At 45.3% G+C, this 27,926-nt stretch overlaps 1 protein-coding gene across 2 annotated transcripts in view; it reads right to left on the bottom strand.

Annotated features, from left to right (window-relative positions):
- The window catches only part of LOC137380004 (metabotropic glutamate receptor 7-like), an 888,173-nt gene that overhangs the window by 225,426 nt on the left and 634,821 nt on the right, over positions 1–27,926 (bottom strand). For both annotated transcript variants that reach the window (XM_068051473.1, XM_068051472.1), the window contains exon 8: positions 8,828–9,763. In XM_068051473.1, coding sequence (XP_067907574.1) covers positions 8,828–9,763 — 936 coding nt within the window. The remainder of the gene's footprint in view (positions 1–8,827; positions 9,764–27,926) is intronic.

The following is a 27,926-nucleotide window of genomic DNA, read 5'->3' on the forward strand; positions in this document are numbered from 1 at the left end:
AACCAATTTTCTATCCATCGCAATACACTACCCCCCAATCCCATGCGCTTTAATTTTATATGCTAATCTCTTCTGTGGGACTTTGTCGAAAGCCTTCTGAAAGTCCAAATAAACCACATCCACTGGCTCCCCCTCATCAACTCTACTAGTTACATCCTCAAAGAATTCTAGTCGATTTGTCAAGCATGATTTCCCTTTCGTAAATCCATGCTAACTATGCCTGATTCTACCACTGTTCTCCAAGTGCTCTACTATAAAATCTTTGATAATGGACTCTAGAATGTTCCACACTACCGACGTCAGGCTGACTGGTCTATAATTCCCTGCTTTCTCTCTACCTCCCTTTTTAAATAGTGGGGTTACATTAGCTACCCTCCAATCTGTTGGAACTGTTCCAGAGTCTATAGAATCTTGGAAGATGACCACCAATGCATCCACTATTTCTAGGGCCACTTCCTTAAGTACTCTGGGATGCATACCATGAGGCCCTGGGGATTTATCGGCCTTCGATCCCATCAATTTCCCCAACCTGTCAAAGGAGAAGGGCTGTTACTTTGAACGTTTGTACTGGATTTTTGTATCATCTCTACATGGGAGTTCTGATAACGATTCTGACTCAAAATGCTATTAACCTGTCCACTTCTCTTTCAGGTGCTGACTGCCCATTTCCAGAACCTTCTCTTTGGTGCAATGATAGTTTTGAGCCTTCATTCCCTTCTGATTCACAAGTATTGTGAAGTCAATTGGAGCTGCAGGGGATAATGTGCACTATGGCACAGAGCCTAACTGTGCACATTTGTGAATTACAGGCACACAGGCTCACTGTGCACAATTACCTGCTAAATGTGACCTGAAAACAAGATTTCCTTCAACTCAACCTGAAACATTGACTCCAGCGAATTATCCAACACAATAGCAATTTTGTCACACGACAGCAGGTTGAGGTATGAAAGGAATTATGACCAACATTCTCAGCCATGGCACTGGTCCTAGTGGCAAAGCCCATGTGCTGCCAACTGGGCAGGTCACTAGGGACTGACATGAGAAATGTTGAGGTGCGTTCTCACAGGGAGACAAGGAAAATCTACGGGTGTGAGTCACAAGCAGCTGTCCTGACACCAGGGAATGAAATAGAAAACAAAACGTGTCCTGTTTTAATGCAGATATTTCTCATTAAATGTTAGAAAAGAAGATTGACAAAAAAAAAACTTTGGCATTTACAAAAAAGTTAATTTGAAGAAGAGCACTAATGAAAACAATTATACTCTCAACCCACATTTATCAATTATTGGCACTATAAAATTCTATGGAAAAGACTTAGGCCTGGATTTTAGCCTAGAGGCAAATTTTGCGCAGGGGCGAAGTTTTGGGGCTGCCGGCACTGTTGTGAGGTCAAGAAACATGGCAGAATGGGTTTCCCAAGTGTCCTGCAGAATTTAACTGCAGAGCTCCTTTTCTTTTCTATGGGTTTCCCGCCCACAGGCAGCTTGATTGACAAGTTGGTGGACTTTCAGGCAGGTATATTGGGAGAGTGTGAAGGTCCTGTTGGCCTCCAGATCGCAGTGGGGGTGGTGGGGGTGGGGAGCGTGGGTTTGCCCAGGTCGCAGCCTGGGTTGTGGGGGAGGTCCAGTAGGAGTGTTGGCAGGGGAGGGGAGCAGACAGATCATAGGGGGTGTGGGGGGATGTTAATTGAGTATCTTGTTGGTGTTAGAGGAAGCACTCCTGCTCCTCCTGGCCCACAAGCAGTGCTTTAAAGGCACTTACCTCATAAATTCAGCCCTTCTCACCTCCTGTAGGCTGCCAGGTTTCCCAAGTCCTGGGAAACCCGGCCACCTGTAGTTAAAAACAGAATGACGGTTAAAATAAATGGCCAACCCACTTCCAGTGAGCAGATTGTTTGCCCGCCCCTTGCCCCTCCTCACTTAAAACTAGAAGTGGGCAGGTTCAGTTCCTGTTCCAGATTTTTGGGAGTTAAAATTCAGCCATTCAGATATGTGTGCCCTCTTGTCTACATTAATATTACTGTTTGAAGAAAAGGAAAGGCTATCTCTTTGTAAATAGACCCATTTCTTCCTAATACCACAATTTTTTGTTTGCAACCACTGGTCAGAGAAGGAAACTTATGTAAAGGTTTGGTTTTGTGTCTTTTCAAATCTCTTGTCTCCCTCACTTTCCTGATTTTCCATTTAGCTTCCTCTCCCTGTTAGTGTCTCATTCTGCTCTCCTTAGTCTGTTTTCTGTGTCCTCATTTCTGTCTGTCCTCCTTTCCTTGTCTTCCCTTCTCATCTCCTCCTGCTCCAAACAAACCTTGGATTCACCCACAAAAACGTGCAAATGAACACACATGGCCTTCCATGACATCAGCACTCCAAATAAAAACTCAACATCAGTCACATTGATCTATAGGTCAAACCCTCACACTTTGCAGAGACAACATTGAATGTTAAAGTGCAAATTAACTCGCAAACGTGTTGGTGTATGTTTATCTATTCCAGGCACAAAGCGCAGTGACCTAATCAAAATTGTGCCGCTATCCTTTGACTGCTATGAGACATTAACTTATAATGGGGAGCCCTGTAACAAAATGTAACCACAACAATCCCAATTCTTTCCATTTTCAGCTTCTCGGTATCCCTGCCACAAAGCCCTCTTCTCCCTTCTGTCTGTTCTGTTTGTGGGTCAGGAAGATGGATATAGGAAATTGCTCTTGCAGCAGTCCATCCATCATTGGTGGATCTGAGGAAGCATGATATACTGACCACAGAGGTGAAAGTCCAAATCAATCCATTTGCTCCATAAATCTAAAGTTACTCAATGTCCAGTGAAATTAAGTTATTGATGGTACAGTTAGTAATGTAATGATGTCCAGGAGACCCTGCATTGATCATCTAGTCAACAGCAGCAAATGCTAAAGGCCTTGAGTTATTTTACGACAGTTACAATTCAGTCATTTGGCTGGAATCTGTAGTCCTGCCACTGAGAGCGGCGGCAGACACAGAAAATGGCAGCCATCCCCCAAGGCACCCGTGCCACCGTGATTCTGTAGCAAGTGACCACTTTACTATTCATGGCGCCCCCCCCCCACCACCCCCGCCCCGCCAATCATGTGGTGGGGCAGCTCTGGCGATGTCATTCATGGCATCACTGAAGCGGAAGCAGGCGCTTGTGCCATTTTTAAAAGGCTGCTAGTCCTGCAGACAGTTCAGCCCTTCCCCCTTTCCCTATACACAAAGCACAGAGTTCACCACTTCCCCCTCATCCCGCTACCCATCAGAGTGCAGAGTTCACCCCTTCCCCCTCATCCCGCTACCCATCAGAGTGCAGAGTTCACCCCTTCCCCCTTACCCCACTACCATCAGAGTGCAGAGTTCACCCCTTCCCCCTCACCCCACTACCATCAGAGTGCAGCGTTCACCCCTTCCACCTCATCCCGCTACACATCAGAGTGCAGAGTTCACCCTTCCCCCTTACCCCACTACCATCAGAGTGCAGAGTTCACCCCTTCCCCCACTACCATCAGAGTGCAGAGTTCACCCCTTCCCCCTTACCCCACTACCATCAGAGTGCAGAGTTCACCCCTTCCCCCTCACTCAGCTACCCATCAGAGTGCAGAGTTCACCCCTTCCCCCTCATCCCCCTACCCATCAGAATGCAGAGTTCACCCCTTCCCCCTTACCCCACTACCATCAGAGTGCAGAGTTCACCCCTTCCCCCTTACCCCATTACCATCAGAGTGCAGAGTTCACCCCTTCCCCCTCATCCCGCTACCCATCAGAGTGCAGAGTTCACCCCTTCCCCCTCACCCCACTACCATCAGTGCAGAGTTCACCCCTTCCCCCTCACCCCACTACCATGAGTGCAGAGTTCACCCCTTCCCCCTCACTCAGCTACCCATCAGAGTGCAGAGTTCACCCCTTCCCCCTCACCCCCCTACCCATCAGAATGCAGAGTTCACCCCTTCCCCATCACCCCACTACCATCAGAATGCAGAGCTCACCCCTTCCCCCTCACCCCACTACCATCAGAGTGCAGAGTTCACCCCTTCCCCCTCACCTCGCTACCCATCAGAGTGCAGAGTTCGCCCCTTCCCCCTCACCCCACTACCATCAGAGTGCAGAGTTCACCCCTTCCCCCTCACTCAGCTACCCATCAGAGTGCAGAGTTCACCCCTTCCCCCTCACTCCGCTACCCATCAGAGTGCAGAGTTCACCCCTTCCCCCTCACTCCGCTACCCATCAGAGTGCAGAGTTCACCCCTTCCCCCTCACTCCGCTACCCATCAGAGTGCAGAGTTCACCCCTTCCCCCTCACTCCGCTACCCATCAGAGTGCAGAGTTCACCCCTTCCCCCTCACCCCAATACCATCAGAGTGCAGAGTTCACCCCTTCCCCCTCACCCCGCTACCCATCAGAGTGCAGAGTTCACACCTTCCCCCTCACCCTGTTTAAACTAGGGTTCTGTCGCAGAGTGGCGGAGGGGTCGCCCCGGAGGTTCCCCACCACTGGGAAGATTGGGCCCAGCAATCCGAAGTCAGGCTCCGTGGCGGGTCGTTGCCAGTCCGATTCTCCGGCCCTCTCCACCAAGAAACCTGACGTCAGGCTGGGAATAAAATCCAGCCTATTCTGTTTCACGAAAGGGAAGGGCTTAGTCGCAAAAAAAGTTGAAGGTATCAAAGGCAAAATACTGCAGATGCTGGAAATCTGAAAAAAATGTAGAAAACGCTGGAAATACTCAGCAAATCAGGCAGTGTCTGTGGAAAGAGAAACAGGCTTGAGCTGAATTTTGTTCTCTTGGCAGGGGTCCTGCCAACAGGCCCAATGGTTGTTGGGGGGTGTGGGGTGCAGTTTGGTGCGACACCGCTTCAGCAGTTTGCTGGACCTAGGGCCATATCTTGTCAGTGGCAGCCAATTGGCCCAAAAGGGCAGTCATCCCTATTAAGGACGACTGCCTGCCCCCAGGAACTGCCAGCCAAGCAGAAGGTCAGCAGCTCAGAAGTCACAGCAGTGCCAACGGGAGCGCTAGAAGAAGAGGATACTATGGAAGGACGGCATCCTCCCAAACAGGCAAATGGGATCTGGAGGTGCCGGGGCCTGTCAGGCAGGCACTGGCAAAGGAGGGTGGGTGTGGGTTGACGAGGGCAGGCAGTGCCGTTGCCACAGAGGCTGCCATTGCCGCTAGGGACCCCTGCGTGGGCCAAAGTGTGCCCAAATAGGAGGGCCCCCTCACCTGAACCTGGCAGTCTCCCCATGTGGCAGAGGGCCCACTGGTAAAATGCCAGTGGTGGAGGGAACAGGTCATTATTTGGCCACTTAAGTGGCTCAATTAACCTCTGGGTGAGAGGACCATCCACCACTTTCCTTACCGCTGGCAAGATGGCATTGCAGTGGGAAGACTACTGCCATTCCACACCCTCACCAACCTTCCTTCACCTCCCCACCCCCTAAGCCTGTCCCCAGAGTGTTGGTAAAATTCAGTCCAATGACAGGTCAATGACCTTTCATCAGAACATGTTTAAGTTGTGCTATGTAGGGCATTTGTTGCCATAGTCATTGCAGTATCATCTTCTGGATTTGCTGATTATTTTGAGAAGGGGTGGAATGATCTGCTACCTGTCTGTGGGTGTGGAACATAAAGACGTATATCTCTGGCATTGTGATAACTGCAATTGGAGTTTATGCATGTGACAGTGTCCAAGTGATGGAGAAGGATTTTAGCATCCATTAGCAACAAGCACATGAAGTTTTTGTATACAATTTTTCCATCTGCCATTTTTAAAAGGAATCAACTCCTTTTTAAAAATGTATTCCTTCACATGATGCAGGTGCCACTGGCAAAGCCAGCATTTATTGCCCATCTCTTCTGGCCCTTGAGAAAGTGGTGGTGAGCCGCCAGCTTGAATTGTTGCAGTCCATGTGGTGAAGGTGCTGTTAGGTAGCGAGTTCCAGGAATTTGACAATGAAGGTATATCACTATATTTCCAAGTCAGGATGGTGTTGTTGGAACTACATTCATCCAGGCAAGTGGAGACTATTCCATCACACACTTGTGCCCTGTAGGTGGTGGAAAGGATTTTGTGGAGTCAAGAAGGGAGTTACTTGCCGCAGAATTTCCAACCCTTGACTTGCTCTTGCAGCCACAGTATTTATGTGGCTGGTCCCGATAAGTTTCTGGTCAAAGTTGAGTCCCATGATATTGATGGTGGGAGATTCGACAATGGCAATGTCAGTGAATGTGGGAGGTGATTAGATTCTCTCTTCTTGGGAGATGGTCATTGCCTGGCCATTGTGTGCTATGAATGTTACTTGGCATTTATCAATCAATGCCTGGATGTTGTCCTGATTGGATTTGTCCTGCTTTTTGTGGATAGGACATAGCTAGGCAATTTTTCACTTTGTCAGGTAGATGCCAGTGTGGCAGCTGTACTGGAGCAGCTTGGCTAGAGGTACTGCTAGTTCTGGAGTTGACGTCTTCAGTACTACAAGTGGAATAGCGTCTCGGCCCACAGTCTTTGCTGTCTGTGTCCAGTATGTTCAGCCATTTCTTGAGATCCGGCTGAGTTAATCAAATTGGCTGAAGGTTGGCATCAGGCGCTTTTTACTCACACAATTGTGAAAATACAGATTGGATGCAGAGCCAGGGAAAATAGGATCAATTTTCCAAATTCATGCTCCAGTGCAGATGACCAAAAGCTTGTTCAAAGAGCAAGATTTTAAGGAGCGCTTAAAGGAGGAGGGAGAGAAGGGGAAGTTTATGGAGGGAATTCCAGAGCTTAGGGCCTAACCTGCTTTGGGTATGGCTGCCAATGGAAGGCTGAAGGAAATGGGGGATGCAACAAGAGACAGAAATTGGAGGAATGCAGTTTTCTCAGAGGGTTTTAGGGCTGGAGGAAGTTGCAGAGATAGGGAGGGTCAAAAGGAATTTGAAAACAATTTGAGAATTTTCCATTTTGAGGTGTTGTCAGACCAGGAAGCAATGCAGGTCAGCGAGCACAGGGGTGATGGGGCTTGGTGTAAGTTAGAATACAGTGCTCAAATAAGTGGAAACAAATCAAGGAACGCACTGGAACAATAAAATGATAGTGTCTTTTTCTGAATAATGAAGAAATACAATAGGTTCACTTGACTGAGATTCGTACACCTCACTAATCTATGGAGCTACTTCCCTAATAGGTCCATGCAGGATTTGGTGAGGCCTATTACATCCGAAGGGAACAGCTATTTGTAGCAAACTGGTAAATGCACTCTTCTGACATGTGATTTTAGGCTCACTGCAAACAACAGGCATTTTGCTTTAAATTATTTTTTAATGTAAAATATTTGGATACATTTGGAAACTTGAACATCTAACAAAGCTGTTAAGCAGTGCAATCACCAGCTACACCTTGGTAAGATTCCTGAAACTCTGCTTAGAAAAATACCAACTAGCCTCCAAAATTCATGTTATCATACTTGTTAGAATCCTGTTGAGATAAACAGCGTTCTCTTTACCTGCAGTGGAGAAGGCTCATTAGATTACTACTTCCTCAAGTGCACTTTATCAGAACCCATCTGTTTTGAGTAATGAGGTCCATGAAAGGAGATTCAGAGTAAATTTACACCTGTATTTACAAAAGGACTGGTATGAAATCAAATAATTGGCAGCAGTGCATTTGAATAATCCCTCTGCAACTTAATCCATGAAATGTATTGTGCAACATTTAAAACTTTAAATTTAAATCTCTCCCCACACCACTAAAGAAATACAACATTTTATTTCTGCTGTGAAAGCCTATCATCACCTGTTCAAACAGCAGGACAATGGAGATTAATTGTGTTTTTTCCACTTTTTTCACTCAAAACATTTCTACATGAGATTGTGACTATTCTGTATTCATCTCAGTTATTTCCCAAGTTCCCAACAACACAATCTAATGCGGTAGAAACGACACCTCCAACATACACAGGCAAGTTACCACTTCAAAACTACTCCATGGGTTTTATTTGTAAACTGTAACAGAATAAGTGAATTGGATTGGGCCGTAGAAGTAATCAAATGTTTCAATACGAACAAAAGTAGGCCATTCAGTCCCTCAAGCTCACTCTGCCATTCAGTTAGTTTATGGCTGATCTGTATCCATTTACCTGCCTTAGCTCCATATCTCTTGATACCCTTACCTAACAAAATCTAGTGATCTCAATCTTGAAAGCTTCAATTGTCCCAGCATCCACAACCTTTTGGGGTAGAGAATTCCAGATTACTACTACCTCAATCCTGCATTCTTTAGTTGGATGAGATTCCTCAGTTCCTCAGAGTCTGAAGTAATATTGGGAGTTCTTCGTGAGGATACTTGCTTAGAGCACTGCAAATACATGAGTCATTCTCTCCGGGTGGGAGGGAGGGCCTGACATCATATGACTCATCATGATTGATGTTGTGTCCTATTTCCTGATTGTGGAGCAATTTTTATCATATTTATGGAGGAGTCTGCAGCCCAGACCTTGAATTCCCAACTCCAGGAGGATGTGAGGTAATACACAAGGAAAGAAAACAAGGGGAATCAAATAAGAACAGTGCTGATCATTACAGATAATCACACTGAGGAAAGCAAAGCAGACAAGACACTGGGTATAATAATTATTACTGATTTTTCCCAAAATGTTTATAATTAAGATCATCCCCATGGAATAGAGACAAACACCAAGGCTTACCAACCCCATCTTGTAAACCAATAGCTGGAGCAAATATCATTAAATAATACGATTAAGAACCCTAGTAAACACAGTCACTGATTCAATCATACATGTTCAAACAGGACCTAATACATTGCAATAAAAAAAAAATCCACCTACCTTTTCTGCTGATTTAGCAGTGCCAAAAAATATTGGAATGAAGGCAAGCCATACTATACAGGTAGTGTACATAGTGAATCCTATAGGCTTAGCTTCATTGAAATTCTCTGGGACTCCCCTTGTCTTGATGGCATAAACAGTACATGTCACCATTAGAAGGATGCTATATCCCAGGGAGCATATGATTTGTAAATCTGTAATGTCACATTTGAGGACACCTCTAGCAAACTCAGGATTTGAAGTCTTCTGCTCATCATAGTCTATAATGGTGTTCGGTGGGTCAATCCCAAACCAGATGAAGACTCCGAGGAGCTGGACTGAGATGAGGCTGGATGTGATTGCCAGCTGGGAGGCTGGGCTGATGAGCCTGGGTGCTGTCACAGCCTTCTTCCCCTGCTCAAAGATGCGAAAAATCCGGTTTGTCTTAGTTAATAAAGCTGCATAGCTGATGCACATGCCGAGGCCCAGGAAGATGCGACGGAATGAGCAAATGCCTGTGTTGGGTTTGGCAATCATTAAGAAGGTGATGATGTAACAAAGGAATATGCCAGTGAGGAGGACATAACTGAGTTCACGACCAGTCGCCCGTACAATTGGTGTGTCGTTGTACCGTATAAAAGTAGCCATCACAAAAATAGTGGCAATAATTCCAAGCATTGCAAGAAACACTGGGATAATGGCCCACGGTGAATGCCACTCGAGCTTCACAATTGGAATTTGGCTGCAGCCAGTCCGGGTCTCATTAGGCCTCATGTCATAGCTGCAAAGGGAACAGGTGAATTCATCTCGTTGATACTGATAGCCGTCACAGAGCTCACAATGCCAACAGCAGGACACGCCCTTCACCATCTTCTTGCGTTCTCCAGATTTGCACGGCAAGCTGCAGACTGAGGTAGGGAGTTCGTGGCTTCCTCTCGCCCACCGCATATCTTCTACCTGTGGAAAGGCAACATAAGAAACTCAGTACTTTGCAATGATTTTGGAATCATGCTGCTCAGATGTCCTGAATGAACTAGCCTCGCCTGGTATGACCCGATTAGCTGTGTCAGCCTAACAGGTAACTATTTGCATGTGGCCTATGTTTAAGTCAAGTTGTATGAGGAATCATCTCTTCTCACTGCTTCCCGTTACCACCCCCTGCAAAGAATAAAAGGTAAAGAAAGAGTGCATTACATATACATCAATCCAATATATCAAGTGACTGATTTGAGTGTTCCGAGATCCTTCATCAACATCATGCAGCTCCTGCCATTTCCTTCCAGTTCTGGATCTGAAAATTTAAACCAAGTTTGAACTCAGCAGAACTAAACGTTGCAGAATTGTGAATCTCTGGCAACCATTAACCAACCCATTGTGTCACAGAAGATCTAGAACCCAGTGTGAACGAAAGAGCTCAATCCAATACTCCAATGTGCTTGTTGAGTATTTATTTGTTTCAAAGTTTCAGCTCCCAAGTAACTTTTGAAAACAGGCCCATCAAGACCACTTTATTCAGAGATGAACCCCACCTGCCCAACAAGTGACTTCTCTTCCAGAAATACAGCTTTTGAACCTATTCTGTACTCAGATAGCAGTTAGAATGTGGAACTTGTGCCACAAGGAACAGCTGAGATGACTAGCATAGATGCATTTAAAGGGAAGCTAGGTAAGTACTGGAGGGAAAAAGGATAATAAAAACATGTTGATAGGGTGAGATGAAGTAAGATGGGAGGAGGCTTGGTGGAGCATAAACACTGGAATAGATCTGTTGGGCTGAATGGCCTCCAGTTCTATACATTTTTTTGTATTTCTATTCACACTGTTCGCTTAAATTATCTTACCTGGTAACATTTTTCATAACTCTTATTATCTCCTGCAAGAAAATACTCTACCAAACTTTCCTTCTTACTCGTAGAGCTGAATTTTTAGGCTCCAATGGTGTTGTATGATTGCCTTTAAGAGTGATGTCCCTTTAAGATCTTAGTTGCATCAGACAACATAAAAGAACTCATTACATAGTGGCAGCTGTGGTGAGAAGACAAAGTCTAGGATTGACGACCACAGTTAAAACAGCTCTGAAAATGACCCTTCCTACAGCCAGTAGAGAGAAAGTTCAAGAAAAATACTAGCTCAAACAGTAAAAAAAGAACTTACCTCAAGCTGTCGATGACAGAGCACAGAACGACAGGCTGCAAATAAATCAGGTGAGTCATTGTGCAGACGGGCGAGGGATATTGCTTCAAAAAAAAGGCTTTGAGGTTCTTCAAAAGATTGTTTTTTTCTAAAAGTTCTGTGTTTAAAAAAGGAGAAAACCCGACCAGGCTGATCGGAGTCGGCACCATTACAGGTGGCGTCCATTACCCAAGCCTTCTTCCACACAGCCAAAGTTTTAAAAAGCCTCATTAAACCATTCGAGCATAAATAAGAGCTTCCATTCCCTAAGCCACAGTAAAAAAAAATTAAAACCACTCAAATGTGAAAAGCATAAACAAACTCGAGCTGCTAGTGAGCAGTTGTGTAAACAGAACAGGCTTAAATGCTGGAAGCAAGATAAACACACAGTATTAGCATACACCTGCTCCTGTCAATCAAAGCAGCTAGTTTAAATAACGGAGAGTTTCTTAAAGGGGACAGTGCAGAGTCATAGAACAAGTCTTAAAGTAGGTTTTAAAGCAAAAGAACAGCAGAAATATGAATACCAAATTTCCCAGCATGAACTGGAAGGCCTTGGATATCCTATCTGAGTTCCAACTGTTCAAACAAAGAATGCAGTTACATTTCACAAACCAAGTAATTATAGAACCAGAAAAACAGGCTGTAAAAATACTAATAGTAGTTGAAAATGAGGGATTACATAGAATCAATGTAATCATAGAACCTTAGGCTTATCTGCCGGGGAAAATAAAGCCCCTGCAAAGATATAAAAAGTGCTGGAAGATCAATTCCAGTTACGAGTGAATTTTAAAATTCACCGCCTAGAATTAATGCCCTACAGGCAACAGCCACAGGAATCAATGCACCAGTTTGTCAGCAGATGCCGTAGTAAGGGCAATGAATTCAACTTCTCAGAAACTGAGCTATCAGACCGAATAATGGAGTTAGTGATTGTATCAACATCCATTGATGCATTTCAGAAAGACCTCCTGGGGAAAAAGAAAGGTTACAGCATTGATGTGCTGCTTGAAGATGGCAGGAAATACGAAACCATTGTAGCTGGACAACAGCACCTGCAAGCGTTAGGAGCATCCAACAATATCAGCACCATAGCCAGGTCGAAAAGAGCAAGTAAGTGGTAAGTGCAGTCTGTCCTATTCATGACAAAATTGCCCTGCATTTTGTGACCTGTGCAAAATGTGTGATGCAAAAGGACACTAGGCCCAATTATGCAAGAAATCTGGCTCCAAAGATGTGACCAGACCCGCAGCAGATCACAGACAAACAGAAGACAGGTGCAGCAACAGGGTAACAGCAGCAAGGATAGTGCCAAAGACCTGCATAAATGCAAACTGATACACGAAGTCCACAGTGAAAATGACCCGAGACAAAATTCAACAAGGAGTAATTCTCAGCCAGATGATGAACAAGCGTTCCACATTGTGAACCTGACACATCACGTTGATGAAGTCAAACAACTAGAAACTTTGGTCACAATCAACATCACGTGCCAAAAGAAAGCTGGAAAACATACACTCAGGGTCAAGATTCACACCGGCGCTAGTGCGAATATCCTACCAGTTCAAATACTCAAAGACATGTACCGGAGTCTTTGGAAATCGATGATACAACTGACAACTGCAAAGTTACCTGCATACGACGGTCACCCATTCCTTGCAGTGGCACACTAACAATGCAATGCAGCTATGGCAAGTCGGCATGGAAACCACAAATATTCGATCTTGTAGACACAAGCAGACCAGCAGTATCAGTACTAGAAGCGTGTAAGGACCTCAACATTGTGAACATCCACAAGGTCACCAAGGTACCCATTACAGCAGAAGAGACCAAAGGTACCCACATTGAGTCACAGTCCTTCCAGGATCTCAGTCATTCTGGTTTGAACAATATCATCCCCTTTTCAAAGACACCACACCAAGAGGATAAGGCTCCAAACTCAGATGGTGAAAGTTCTTTGTCAACAGGCAGTGCTTCTTCACCAGTGACTCAGAAGAACAGACTCTTTGTCACTACTGAGAAGCAAAGGCTGGCAGTGGGGAGCATTGCCAAGGGGAAATCTTGAAGGACTGGAACACACTTACAGACTCTGGCCAGCATCAAACAGTGCAGTCTGGAAATCCAGCAACAGCACAACTATGCCATTATGCTGCGCCTTCATCTCTACTCGCTCCAGAGAACCGCCAGCACCACAATGAGTCAGAACAGACAGGTATCTCGATGAGACCAAGTACTCTTCCCCCAACAAGACCTTGAGCTCCAAGACTTCAGACGTGGCGGACAAGGAGAGGCGAAGGACATACAATGTCCTGGAGAGGCAGAGGAGGAATGAGTTGAAACATTGTCTGTTGGCTCTTCGAGATGAGGTGGTGGAGCTTTCCAAGAATGACAAGGCCCCAAAAGATGTTATCTTGAGAAAGGCAACAGAGTATGTTAGCAGGCTGAAGGCAGAGCAACAGAAACTGAATGCAGAGAGGGAGAAACTTCAGAAAGAAACAGCAACAGATGAGACGCAAATTCCCTGAGGCCGAGTTGTCAAACCACCAAAACGATATATGTGAATTTTTGAGCCTCTAAACTTATAAGTTTCACAATATCTATACCTGTGTTAATAATTTTGGTGTTATCTAATTTTATGTGTTTTTACTTTTAGCATATGAGACTTATCTTCAAAAAGGGGGATGTTATAGTATTGCCTTTAAGAGTGATGCCCTTTTAAAATCTTAATATGCTAATGAGCCAAGTACCAGGATGCAGTCATGTGACTCAGAGCCAGAATCACTCTGCAACTGTAAAACCCAGAGTAAGGTTCTGCAAATAGTTTGCTCTGTACATTATATAATAGTTTAGCTGTATAAATAAACCTGTTTGAGATCTTCAACCAACTGGACTCCACGAATCTCATTTTATGTTGCATCAGACAACAGAAAGGAAATAATTACAGATGGAGGCAAGCATAGAATTTCAAGCCTCTGGCCAGTGTGCTGACTCCCCGATTCCATCCTGCCCCCGAGCCATTTTCCAGGAACACAATGGGAAGGTGGGGTGGGGGGGGGGAGGGGGTGGTTGTGGAGGTGGCAGGGCAATCTACCTATGAGTGGCGAGTAGCCAAATTACCTAGTTACGTGTCTATTAAGTCCAACTGTCATAGGCTGGCCGGAATTTTTCAGTCAGGCTCCAGGTCCGCAGAGGCACCAGGGAACAGTGCAGCTACCTGGAAGCGGCCTCCTGGCAACAGTCCAAAAGGCCAGTGCTTCAGGCAGGCTTACAGGCTGGCTCCAGCTGCAGGCCACCGTGTGGAAGGGCTCCCCCTCCACAATGGTGACCCAACTGCTTAGTCTATTTTTTGTTTTAAAATGTTGGAGAGAGAGCACTTCCAACTTGGGCTGTCCTCTTTCTCACTTACCTTGGGCTGTCCTCTTTCTCACTTACCTTGGGCTGTCCTCTTTCTCACTAGGTAGGTGGTAGGGAAATATAGGGACAGGTGGGGATGTGGTAAGAATATGGGATTAGTGTAGGATTAGTATAAATGGGTGGTTGATGGTCGGCACAGACTCAGTGGGCCGAAGGGCCTGTTTCAGTGCTGTATCTTTAAAATTAAAAACTAAAAGCTAAGACTAAAACAACCATGTCAATAATTTGCCCTCAACTCCATGGGCTTCTAAAGCCCACCTGCCATCCTTAATTGAAGAGCGAGCCCGGCCTCTGGCCATTAATTGGCCAATTCAGGGAAAATCACAGCAAAATGACTGTTACTCAGTCAGCGTGGGCTTCTGACACCCATTTGAGCCTTACAGAGAGGTCATGAAGCCCATGGTGAAAATTGTGTCCCTAATTGCAAAACTCAGGTATGTTGGCGTTTAAACCCTGTGCCAGAGCAACAATACCAATCCTATTCATGTGTTAAGGATCAAGAATTTTTACAGAAACCTATTAATTGTGCACACCTAACCTCGGCCATTTCTGGGAAGAGTTCATTGGTTCAATTAACCCGACAGACAGAAGGCCAGAATTTTACATAGGAACAGGAGTAGGCCATTCAGCCCCTCGAGCCTGCCCACCATTCATTGAGATCATGGCTGATCCGCAGCCTAACTCCATATACCTGCCTTTGGACCATATCCCTTAATATCTTTGCTTAACAAAAATCTATCTATCTCAGATTAAAAATTAACAACTGTTCCAGCTTCAACTGCTGTTTGTGGGAGAGAGTTCCGAACCTCTACCACCCTTTGCGTGAAGAAGTGCTTCCGAACATCTCTCCTGAACGGTCTGGTCCTAATTTTTAGACAATGCCCCCTAGTTTTAGAACCTCCAACCAGTTTATCTTTATCTAGCCTGTCTTTTCCTGTTAATATCTTGAAGACTTCGATCAGATCACCCCTTAACCTTCTAAATTCTAGCGAAAACAGGCCTAATTTGTGTAATCTCTCCTCGGAACTTAACCCCTGTGGTCCAGGTATCATTCTTGTAAACATATGTTGGACTCCCTCCAAGGCCAATATATCCTTCCTAAGGTGTGGTGCCCAGAACTGCTCACAGTATTCCAAGTGGGATCTAACCAGGGTTTTGTACAGCTGCAGCATAACCTCTGTGTCTTTATACTCCAATCCTCTGGATATAAAGGCGAGCATTCCATTATGCTTTTTGATTATTTTCTGCACTTGCTCGTGGCATTTTAAAGATCTATGCACCTGAACCCCCAAGTCTCTTTGGACATCGACTGTACTTAACCTCTTCCCATTTAGAAAGTACCCTGCTCTATCCTTTTTTGGTCCAAAATGAATAATCTCACACTTGCCCACATTGAAATCCATCTGCCACAGTTTTGCCCACTCACCTAGTCTGTCAATATCTCTTTGCAATTTTATGCTATCAACTAGACTGTCTACACTGCTGCCTAACTTTGTATCATTAGCAAATGTGGATATATGACTTACTATGCCATCATCCAAGTCATTAATGAATAATGTGAATAATTGAGGCCCCAACACAGATCCTTGTGGGACATCACTAGTCACATCCTGCCAATCAGAGTACTTACCCATTATCCCCATTCTCTGTCGCCTACCACTCAACCAACGGCGGGCGGCACAGTGGCGCAGTGGTTAGCACCGCAGCCTCACAGCTGCAGCGACCCGGGTTCAATTCTGGGTACTGCCTGTGTGGAGTTTGCAAGTTCTCTCTGTGTTTGCGTGGGTTTCCTCTGGGTGCTCTGGTTTCCTCCCACAAGCCAACAGACTTGCAGGTTGGTAGGTAAATTGGCCATTATAAATTGCCCCTAGTATAGGTAGGTGGTAGGGAAATATAGGGACAGGTGGGGATGTGGTAGGAATATGGGATTAGTGTAGGATTAGTATAAATGGGTGGTTGATGGTCGGCACAGACTCGGTGGGCCGAAGGGCCTGTTTCAGTGCTGTATCTCTAAAACTAAAAACTAAGACTAAAACAACCATGTCAATAATTTGCCCTCAACTCCATGGGCTTCTACCTAAATTAACAGTCTCTTATGTGGCACTTTATCAAATGCTTCTGGAAGTCCAGATAGATAACATTCATAGACACTCCCCTGTTCACTACCTGAGTCACCTCTTCAAAAAATTCAATGAGATTTGTCAGGCATGACCTTCCCGTCATGAATCCATGCTGGCTGTCCCTGATTAACTGAAATTTTTCTAGGTGTTCAGTCACCCTATCCTTGATTATAGACTCCAGCAACTTGCCTACCACAGATGTCAGGCTAACTGGTCTGTAATTTCCTATAAGGTCAGGAGCTGAGTGGCCCTGGCGAAACCCAAACTGAGCACCACTGAGCAGGTTATTGCTAAGCAAGTGCCGCTTGATGGCACTGTTGATGACACCTTCCATTACTTTATTGATGATTGAGAGTAGGATGATGGGGCGGTAATTGGCCGGGTTGGACTTGTCCTGCTTTTTTTTGTGTACAGGACATACCTGGGCAATTTTCCACTTTGTAGGGTAGATGCCAGTGTTGTAGCTGTACTGGAACAGCTTGGCTAGGGGCGTGGCAACTTCTGAGGCACAGGTCTTCAGTACTATTGCCGGAATATTGTCAGGGCCCATAGCCTTTGCAATATCCAGTACCTTCAGTCGTTTCTTGATATCACGCGGAGTGAATCGAATTGGCTGAAGACTGGCATCTGTGATGCTGGGGACTTCAGGAGGAGGCCGAGATGGATCATTAACTCGGCACTTCTGGCTGAAGATTGTTGCAAATGCTTCAGCCTTATCTTTCGCACTGATGTTCTGGGCTCCCCCATCATTGAGGATGGAGATATTTGTGGAGCCACCTCTTCTAGTTAGTTGTTTAATTGTCCAACACCATTCACGATTGCTGTGGCAGGACTGCAGAGCTTAGTTCTGATATGTTGGTTATCGCATGCTGCTTACGCAGTTTGGCATGCAGATGTGTTGTAGCTTCACCAGCTTGACACCTCATTTTGAGGTATGCCTGGTGCTGCTCCTGGCATGCTCTCCTGCACTCTTCATTGAACCAAGGTTGGTCTCCTGGCTTGATGGTAATGGTAGAGTGGGGGATATGCCGAGCCATGAGGTGACAGATTGTCGTTGAATACAATTCTGCTGCTGCTGATGGCCCACAGCGCCTCATGGATGTCCAGTTTTGCATTGCTAGAGCTGTTCGAAATCTATCCTATTTAGCACAGTGCTAATGCCACACAACACGAAGGAATGTATCCTCAATGTGAAGGCGGGACTTCGTCTCCACAAGGACTGTGCAGTGGTCACTCCTACCAATACTGTCATGGACAGATGCATCTGCGGCAGGCAGATTGATGAGGACGAGGTCAAGTATGTTTTCCCCTCTTGTTGGTTCCCTCTCCACCTGCCGGATACCCAGTCTAGCAGATATGTCCTTTAGGACTCGGCCAGCTCGGTCAGTAGTGGTACTACCAAGCCACTCTTGGTGATGGACATCGAAGTCCCCCAACCAGAGTACATTCTGTGCCCTTGCCACCCTCAGTGCTTCCTCCAAATGCTTTTCAACATGGAAGAGTACTGACTCATCAGCTGAGGGAGGGCAGTAGGTGCAGGTTTCCTTGTCCATGTTTGACCTGATGCCATGAGACTTCACGGGGTCCAGAGTCGATGTTGAGGACTCCCAGGGCAACTCCCTCCTTACTGTATACCACAGTGCCGCCACCTCTGCTGGGTCTATCCTGCCGGTGGGACAGGACATACCCGGGGATGGTGATGGCAGAGTCTGGGACATTGTCTGTCAGGTATGATTCCGTGAGTATGACTATGTCAGGCTGTTGCTTGACTAGTTTGTGGGACAGCTCTCCCAACTTTGGCACAAGCCCCCAGATGTTAGTAAGGAGGACTTTGTGGGGTCGACAGGGCTGGGTTTGCTGTTGTCGTTTCCGGTGCCTAGGTCGATACCAGTTGGTCCGTCCGGTTTCATTCCTTTTTATTGACTTTGTAGCGGTTAGATACAACTGAGTGGCTTGCTAGGCCATTTCAGAGGGCATGTAAGCGTCAACCACATTGCTGTGGGTCTGGAGTCACATTTAGGCCAGACCAGGTAAAGACAGCAGATTTCCTTCCCTAAAGGACATTAGTGAACCAGATGAGTTTTTACAACAATCAACAATGGTTTCATAGCCATCATAGACTCGCTTTTTAATTCCAGATTTATTAATTGAATTCAAATTCCACCTTCTGCTGTGGTGGGATTTGAACACATGTCCTCAGAGCAATACTCTGGGTCTCTGGGTTACTAGTCCAGTGACAATACCACTACGCCACCGCCTCCCCTACTTCCTTTAACACCCTCGGATGGAAACCGTCAGGTCTTGGGAATTTCTCACTCTTTAGTTCCATTAATTTCCTTGTTACTGATGATTTACTTACGCTAATTGTATCAAGTTCCTGTCCCCTATCGGCTATTAATTTTTTCAGAACTTCCGGCAAGTTATCCTCCTTTTCAACTGTAAATACTGAGACAAAGTAATTGTTCAGCATGTCTGCCATTTCCCCATTATCAATCACAATATCTCCATTTTCAGCTTTTAGTGGGCCGACATTGCTTTTGACCACCCGCTTTCCCTTTCTGTAACTATAAAATTTCTTCTTATTCATTTTGATGTCCCTTGCAAGTTTCCTTTCATAATCTCTTTTAGTAGCTCTTATAAGCTGCTTTGTGACCCTTTGTTGGTCGTTGTATCGATCCCATTCGGCCGGATCTGTGCTGCGTTTTGCATTTTTGTAAGCCCTTTCTTTTTGTTTTATGCTATCCCTAATCTCTTTAGTTGTCCATGGCTGTTTTTTCTGTGAAGTGGAGCTTTTTCCTCTCAGGGGTACATACTCACTCTGTATTTCATTAAATGTTTCTTTAAATATTCTCCACTGTTCTTCAGTCGTTTGACCCATTAACAGATCTACCCAGTTTACCGTGGACAGTCTCTGTCTCATCCTGGTCAAGTCAGCCTTACCCAAGAGTAAAATTCTAGTAGCGGATTCGTGCTTTTCACTTTCAAACGCTACCTTGAATTCGATCATGTTGTGATCACTATTTGATAAATGTTCACGCACAGTTAGGCTACTAATTAAATTTGACTCATTACTCATAACTAAATCTAATATTGCCTGTCCCCTTGTTACATCTAGGACATATTGCTGTAGGAAACTATCCCGGACACATTCCAGAAATTCACTACCTTCTGACAGGTGCTAGTCTACCTCTCTCAATCTATGTGTATGTTAAAATCCCCCATTAATACTACTCTGCCTTTGTTACACACTTGCTTAATTTGTGCATTTATCCAATCTAACACCTCAGAACTGCTACCAGGGGGTCTTTACCAGGTTAGGGGGTATAGCCCAAATAAGAGTTCGATATACAAATGCACGGAGTGTAAGGAATAAACTCAATGAGCTGCAGGCACAAATTCAAATGGAAGTTTATGATGTGGTGGCCATTGCAGAGACGTGGCTGCAGTATGGTCAGGACTGGGAACTAAATACAACTATACACAACACCTATTACAGTTTTAGATCCTTTTCTGTTCCTCAATTCCACCCATCAGGTCTCCACTGAATGCTTTCCCCTCATTTTTCCTCCTTCATCAATGAGGTGATATTATTTCTAATCTGTAAGGCTACTCCACCCCATCTGTCATTTTCCCTGTCCCTCCTGTAAACTTTATAACCAGGTATATTTAGTTCCCAGTCCTGACCATCCTGCAGCCACGTCTCCGCAATGGCCACATCATAATCTTCCATTTGAATTTGCCCCTGCAGTTCATCTAGTTTATTTCTTACACTCCGTGCATTTGTATATAGAACTCTTATTTGGGCTATACCCCCTAACCTGTCCCTCAGCACTGATGCTTTATTTGCCTGTTTATTACTTCTCTCTTCTGGTTTAACCAGTATACTTCTTGCAGTTTGCTAACAATCAGCCTTACTACTAACTTGCACTCCTACCTTCTCCTTTAACTTCCTGTTTTTCCATCTAACTGAACCCTCCCCCCCACTATTTAGTTTCAAGCCCTATCTACAGCCCTAGTTATGCGATTCACCCGGACTCTGGTCCCAGCATGATTCAGGTGGAGCCCGTCCCATCGGAACAGCTCCCTCCTTCCACAGTACTGGTGCCAATGTCCCACGAATTCAAACTCATTTCTCCCACACCAATCTTTGAGCCACGCATTTACCTCTTTAATTTTATTGACCCGTTGCCAATTTGCTCGTGGCTCAGGTAGCAATCCGGAGATTATTACCTCTTTGGAGTTCTGCTTTTTAATTTAGCCCCTAGCTGCTCATATTCCCTCAGCAGAACCTCTAACTTCGTTCTACCTATATCATTAGTACTTACCTGGACTACAACAACTGGATCTTTCCCCTCCCACTCCAAATTCCTCTGCAGCCCAGATGAGATATCCCGAACCCTGGCACTAGGTAGGCAACAGAGCCTTTGGGACTCTCGATCCTGGCCACAGAGAACAGTGTCTATGCCCCTAACTATACTATCCCCGATTACGACTACATTTCTCTTTTCTCCCCCAACTTGAATGGCTCCCTGTACCACGGTGCTGTGGTCAGTTTGCTGATCCTCCCTACAGTCTCTGCTCTCGTCCACACAGGGAGCAAGAATCTCAAACCTGTTGGACAAGGACAATGGCTGAGGCTCCTGCAGCACTACCTCCTGGATCCCTCTACCTGCCTCACTCATAGTCACACCCTCCTGTCCCTGACCACTGGCCAAATTCACGGTAGTTAATCTAAGGGGTGTGACTGCCTCCTGAAACACAGCGTCCAGGTAACTCTCCCCCTCCTTGATGTGTCGCAGTGTCCGAAGCTCAGACTCCAGCTCATCAACTCTGAGCCGGAGTTCCTCGAGCAGCCAACACTTGCTACAGATGTGTTCACCAGGAACCACAATGGGGTCCACCAGCTCCCACATTATGCAGGTACAACACATCACCTGGCCCTACATCTCTATTTTATATAATTAGATTTTAATTTGTTATTTAAATTTCCGACCGGTCTTTAGTTTTTTTTAAACCGCTTTAGTCTTTAATTTATATACTTATAAATCAATCAAGTCTTACTCCATGTTGATTCAATTAAATTAAATTAAAAACTTACCTGAAGACTGACCCCAGCTGCTTTCTGTTTCCCTGCTCTCACTGTTCAATGTGACATCATTCTGATGTCACTTTTCGATTTTTTTTCCCCAGTTCCTCAGGCTCTGCTCCTCTCTGCTTCTCTCCCACACAAACCTCCAGTCCTGCTGTCCCTCGGGCTCCGCTCCTCTCTCCCACTCTCCCACACAAACCTCCAGTCCTGTGGTCCCTCGGGCTCCGCTCCTCTCTGCCTCTCTCCCACATAAACCTCTGGTCCTGTGGTCCCTCGGGCTCCGCTCCTCTCTGCCTCTCTCCCACATAAACCTCCGGTCCTGCTGCTCCTCGGGCTCCGCTCCTCTCTGCCTCTCTCCCACACAAACCTCCAGTCCTGCTGCTCCTCGGGCTCCGCTCCTCTCTGCCTCTCTCCCACATAAACCTCCAGTCCTGCTGCTCCTCGGGCTCCGCTCCTCTCTGCCTCTCTCTCACACAAACCTTCGGTCCTGCTGCTCCTCGGGCTCCACTCCTCTCTGCCTCTCTCTCACACAAACCTTCGGTCCTGCTGCTCCTCGGGCTCCACTCCTCTCTGCCTCTCTCCCACACAAACCTCCAGTCCTGCTGCTCCTCGGGCTCCGCTCCTCTCTGCCTCTCTCCCACACAAACCTCCAATCCTGCTGCTCCTCGGGCTCCACTCCTCTCTGCCTCTCTCTCACACAAACCTCCAGTCCTGCTGCTCCTCGGGCTCCACTCCTCTCTGCCTCTCTCTCACACAAACCTTCGGTCCTGCTGCTCCTCGGGCTCCACTCCTCTCTGCAGGAGACGGCCCTTAAGTGGAAATTAATTGGCAACTTAAGACTTCAATTGGCCAGGGGCACATAGGCTTTATGCCACCTCCCCACAGTGGGTAAAATAGCAGTAGAGGTGGGTAGGTGACAGGAACGGCATCCCACGCCTCCCACTCAATTTTACACCCTCCTCACCACCACCACCCACCTACCCCCCCCAACCCGTGCCCTCTCCTGGGGTCGGGTGGGGGCATATAATTCCGGCCCAGGTTCTTCATTTAAGGCATCTTATTGCAAATAATTAATATGGAGTTAATATTTAATTAATATTAATATGGAGTTTAATCTGGACAAATGTGAGGGAATGCATTTTGGAAGATCTAATGCAGATGGGAGTATGCAGTAAATGGCAGAACCCTTAGGAGTATTGACAGGCAGAGAGATCTGGGCGTACAGGTCCACAGGTCACTGAAAGTGACAACGCAAGTGGATAAGGTAGTCAAGAAGGCATACGGCATGCTTGTCTTCATCGGTTGGGGCATAGAGTATAAAAATTGGCAAGTCATGCTGCAGCTGTACAGAACTTTAGCTGGGCCACACTTAGAATATTGCGTGCAATTCTGGTTGCTACACTACCAGAGGATGTGAAGGCTTTGGAGAGGGTACAGAAGAGGTTCACCAGGATGTTGCCTGGTCTGGAGGGCATTAGCTATGAGGATAGGTTGGATAAACTCGGATTGTTTTCACTGGAACGACGGAGGTGGAGGGGCGACATGATAGAGATTTACAAAGTTATGAGCGGCATGGACAGAGTGGATAGTCAGAAGCTTTTTCCCAGGATGGAAGAGTCAGTTACTAGGGGACATAGGTTTAAAGTGAGAGGGGCAAAGTTTAGAGGGGATGTGCGAGGCAAGTTATTTACACAGAGGGTGGTGAGTGCCTGGAACTTGCTGCCGGGGGAGGTGGTGGAAGCAGGTATGATAGCGACGTTTAAGAGGCATCTTGACAAATACATGAATAGGATGGAAATAGAGGGATACGGTCCCCGGAAGTGCAGAAGGTTTTAGTTTAGGCAGGCATCTAGATCGGCGCAGGTTTGGAGGGCCGAATGACCTGTTCCTGTGCTGTACTGTTGTTATTTATTTAGAGATACAGCACTGAAACAGGCCCTTTGTCCCACCGAGTCTGTGCCAACCAACAACCACCCATTTATACTAACCTTACAGTAATCCCATATTCCCTACCACCTACCTATGCAAGGGGCAATTTACAATGGCCAATTTACCTAACAACCTGCAAGTCTTTGGCGGTGAGAGGAAACCGGAGCACCCAGCGGAAACCCACACGGTCAGAGGGAGCAACTTGCAAACTCCACACAGGCAGTACCCAGAACTGAACCCGGGTTGCTGGAGCTGTGAGGCTGCGGTGCTAACCACTGCGCCACTGTGCCGCCCTTCTTTGTTCTTTGTTTGTTCTTTGTTCTTATGACTAATATACCAACATTCTAAGCAAAAGTTTAAAATTTAGCATTAGAATTGTATTCAAAGTTATTTATCATTTTTTTAATGAATTAATCCTTACTGCAGAATGGTTAAGCTTATTTTTTGTTGGTCCATTGACCATTCTATTTATTCCTCACCAGTTCCTTCTGCTGCCAACCTCATCACACTGGGATTTGATTTGCTCAAAAAAAAGTCCTTCACCAATCAATAGCCACTTATAAAAGTTGTTCCACCTCCAAAATGTGTTGAGAGAGACAGGTAGAAAGAGTAAAAAGTAAAAGCTTTAAAGGTAAAGTTCAAAATGTAAAGAATGGGTGAAAGAGAAAGGATAAAGGGGAGAGAAGAGGGCCAACCAGATTTTTCTTCTATTTAAATTGCATGAAATTTAATTTGGTGGTACAGGCTTAGCATTGAGTAATAAATTTACTTAAATTGCTTTATTACTGGGATGTTCGTGCTCATTAAAGTGATACGCTCTGGAATTCTCTCTCTAAATCTCTCTGCCTTGCTTTCCTCCTTTAAGATTCTTCTTAAAACTGTCTCATCACCTCTGCTAATATCTCCTTATGTACTTGTTTTTTTTATTTGTTTCATGGAATGTGGACATTGCTGGCAAGGTCAGCATTTGTTGCACACCCCTAATTTCTCTTGAGAAGGTGGTTGTGAGCTGCCTTCTTGAACCGCTGCGATCCATCTGGTGCTGTTATGGATGGAGTTCCAGGATTTTGCCCAGCAACAATGAAGGAACGGCGATATATTTCCAAGTCAGGATGGTGTGTGGCTTGGAGGGAAACTTGCAGATGGTGATGTTCCCATGCATCTTCTGCCCTTGTCCTTCTAGATGGAAGAAGTCGCAGGTTTGGAAGGTGCTGTCGAAGGAGGCGTGGTGAATTTCTGCAGTGCATCTTGTATATGGTACACACTGCTGTCACTGTATGTCAGTGGTGGAGGGAGTTAATGTTTAAGGTGGTGGATGGGTGCTGATCAAGCTGGCTGCTTTGTCTTGGATTGTGACTGGGAAGCATTGTGAACTGTGAGGAGGATAGTGTAGAACTTGGTGGAATGTGCAAACAGATGGCAGATGAAATTCAATGTGGAGAAATGTGAAGTGATTCATTTTGGTAGGAAGAACATGGATAGAAAATATAAAATAAAGGGTACAATTCTAAAGGGGGTGCAGGAGCAGAGGGACCTGGGTGTATATGTGCATAAGTCATTGAAGGTGGCAGGACAGGTTGAGAGAGCGGTTAATAAAGCGTTATTAATCGGGACTTAGAGTACAAGAGCAAGGAAGTTATGTTGAACTTGTATAAGACACTAATTCAGCCTCAGCTGGAGTATTGCGTCCAGTTCTGGGCACCGCACTTTAGGAAAGACGTGAGGGCATTGGAAAAAGTACAGAAAGGATTCATGAGAATGGTTCCAGGAATGAGGAATTTCAGTTATGAAGATAGATTGGAGAAGTTAGGGCTATTTTCCTTGGCGAAGAGAAAGCTGAGAGGTGATTTGTTGGAGGTATTCAAAGTCATGAGGGATCTGGACAGAGTAGATAGAGAGAAACTGTTCCCACTTGTGAAAGGGTCAAGAAAGAGAGAGCACAGATTTAAAGTATTTGGTAAGAGAAGCAAAAGTGACATGAGGAAAAACTTTGTCACACAGCAAGTGGTTAAGGTCTGGAATGCACTGCCTGAGATCGTGGTGGATGCAGGTTCAACTGAAGCATTCAAAAGGAAATTAGACTGTTATATGAAAAGGAAGAATGTGCAGGGTTCCGGGGAGAAAGCAGGGGAATGGAACTGAGTGAACTGTTCTTTCGCTTCCTCAAAGTTGTTGCAGCCGCAGTCATCCAGTCAAGTGGAGAGTATTACATCACACTCCTGACTTGTGCCTTGGAGATGGTGGGCATGCTTTGGGGAGTCAGGAGGTGGGTTATTCAACACAGAATTCCCAGTCTCTGACCTGCTCTTGTTGCTACAGTATTCATGTGGTTGCTTCAGTTCAGTTTCTCGTCAATGTTGTGGGATGTGTCACCAGCACCAGGATGTTGATAGTGGGGAATTCAGCGATGATAATGCCATTGAATGTCAAGGGGAGATGGTTAGATTCTCTTTTGTTGGAGATGGTCATTGCCTAGCACTTGTGTGGTGTGAATGTTATTTGCCACTTATCAGCCCAAGCTGAACATTGCCCAGGTCTTGTTGCGTATGGACACAAACTGCTTCATTAACTGAGGAGTTGCAAATGGCATTGAACATCATACAATCATCAGCAAACATCCCCAATTCTGATGATGGAGGGAAGGTCATTGATGAAGCAACTGAAGATGGTTGGGCTTAGGACACTATCCTGAGGAACTCCTGCAGCAATGTTCTGGCGATGAGATGATCAGCCTCCATCAACCACAACCATCTTTCTTTCTCCATCCAGCAGAGAGTTTCCTCCCTGATTCTCATTGACTTCAATTTGACAAGGGCTCCTTGATGCCACACTTGGTCAAATGCTACCTTGACGTTAAGGGCAATCACTCTCATGTCACCTCTTGAGTTCAGCTCTTTTGTCCATGTTTGGACCAAGGCTGCAATGAGGTCAGGAGCCGAGTGGTCATGGCGGAACGCAAACTGAACATCAGTGAGCAGACTGATGCTGTTTAAGTGGCGCTTGATAGCATTGTCGACACCTTCCATCACTTTGCTGATGATCGAGAGTAGACTGATGGGGCAGTAGTTGGCTGGATTGAATGTCAAATTTTGTTTGATAATGCTCCTACTTTTTACTATGTTAAAAGGCACTATATAAATGCAAGCTGGTGCTGTACTGCATCAGTTGAAAACCAAATGGCCCAGGGAGACAGTCATTTCACCAGACCTGTGGGAAGATCATGGTTTAACGTGACAGTAAAACACACCCATTTTTATTTGAATAATAAATTAAATTTGCCTAAGGAGCAGAGGAATTGGGGAAGTGTTAGCTGCATTGTTCCTGCAACTGATATAAAGTTTACAATGCAATTCCTGAGGTAAAATTTAAGACATTTCTGTAAAATTACTTTAAATATATAATGTTTGCTGCAGCATAAAAATGCTCCATATAAATCCAGCATATTATTTCTTTAGATAGAGGCATAGCATACTGATTTTAAACACCCACTCTCTCAAAAGAACTTATCCTTACAAATTCCTTTCAGTGCTATTTTCAATGAGGTTGGATGAAATTCATTATTTTGACAAAGTCATTAATCATTTATTTGAAGGGAATTAATGCTTGCCAGAGTTTGGGCAGTCACCCAACACTTAACTGCTGCCCATAGCCAAACAAGCAATTTCCATCAGCAGATTTGAATCTCCTATGAACTAAAACTTTCACCCATATGCGTGATGTGACTGGGTAGTGCACTACAGGACCAATAGGTAGCCTTGTCCATGCTACTACACATCAGAGGTTACATGGGCTTGTACCATGTTCTTCTATTCACTCCAAAAGGCAGCAGATATCATGGCATGAGACCATAATATTCAGATTTTGGGCAGGAGATGCAGCGGGAATGTGAGAAATAACTTTTTTTTAAGCAGCGAGCAGTAACTTGCTGCATAAAAAGGATGGTAGAAGTGCAGACAATCAATGATTTCAAAAGGAAATTGGATAGGCACTTGAGGGAAAGAAACTTGTAAGGCTACAGGCTTAGAGCGGAGAAATGGGACTGACTGCATTGCTCTACAGAGAGCCGGCATAGACTTGATGGGCCAAATGGCGCCTTGTGTGCCGTGATGACTCTATGAGGCTAATTTGTCAAATATATTTACAAGATAATTATACAACAACAACACTTAGATACCACCTTTAATGCAATAATGTGTCCCAAGGCACTTCACAAGAGTACTTTTGAACAAAATTCGACACTGAGCCACATAAGGACTGATTATCAAAAACTTAGTCAAAGAGGCATGCAACTAACAGTATAACACTTGACTTAAACTGTTTGATAAACAATGATCATTTCAATCACTTTTGAATTGAGTCTCTGATAAACTGTTAGATGGACCAGACTCCATGGAAT

This window comes from Heterodontus francisci, chromosome 19 (assembly GCF_036365525.1).
Source record: "Heterodontus francisci isolate sHetFra1 chromosome 19, sHetFra1.hap1, whole genome shotgun sequence".
NCBI lineage: Eukaryota > Metazoa > Chordata > Chondrichthyes > Heterodontiformes > Heterodontidae > Heterodontus > Heterodontus francisci.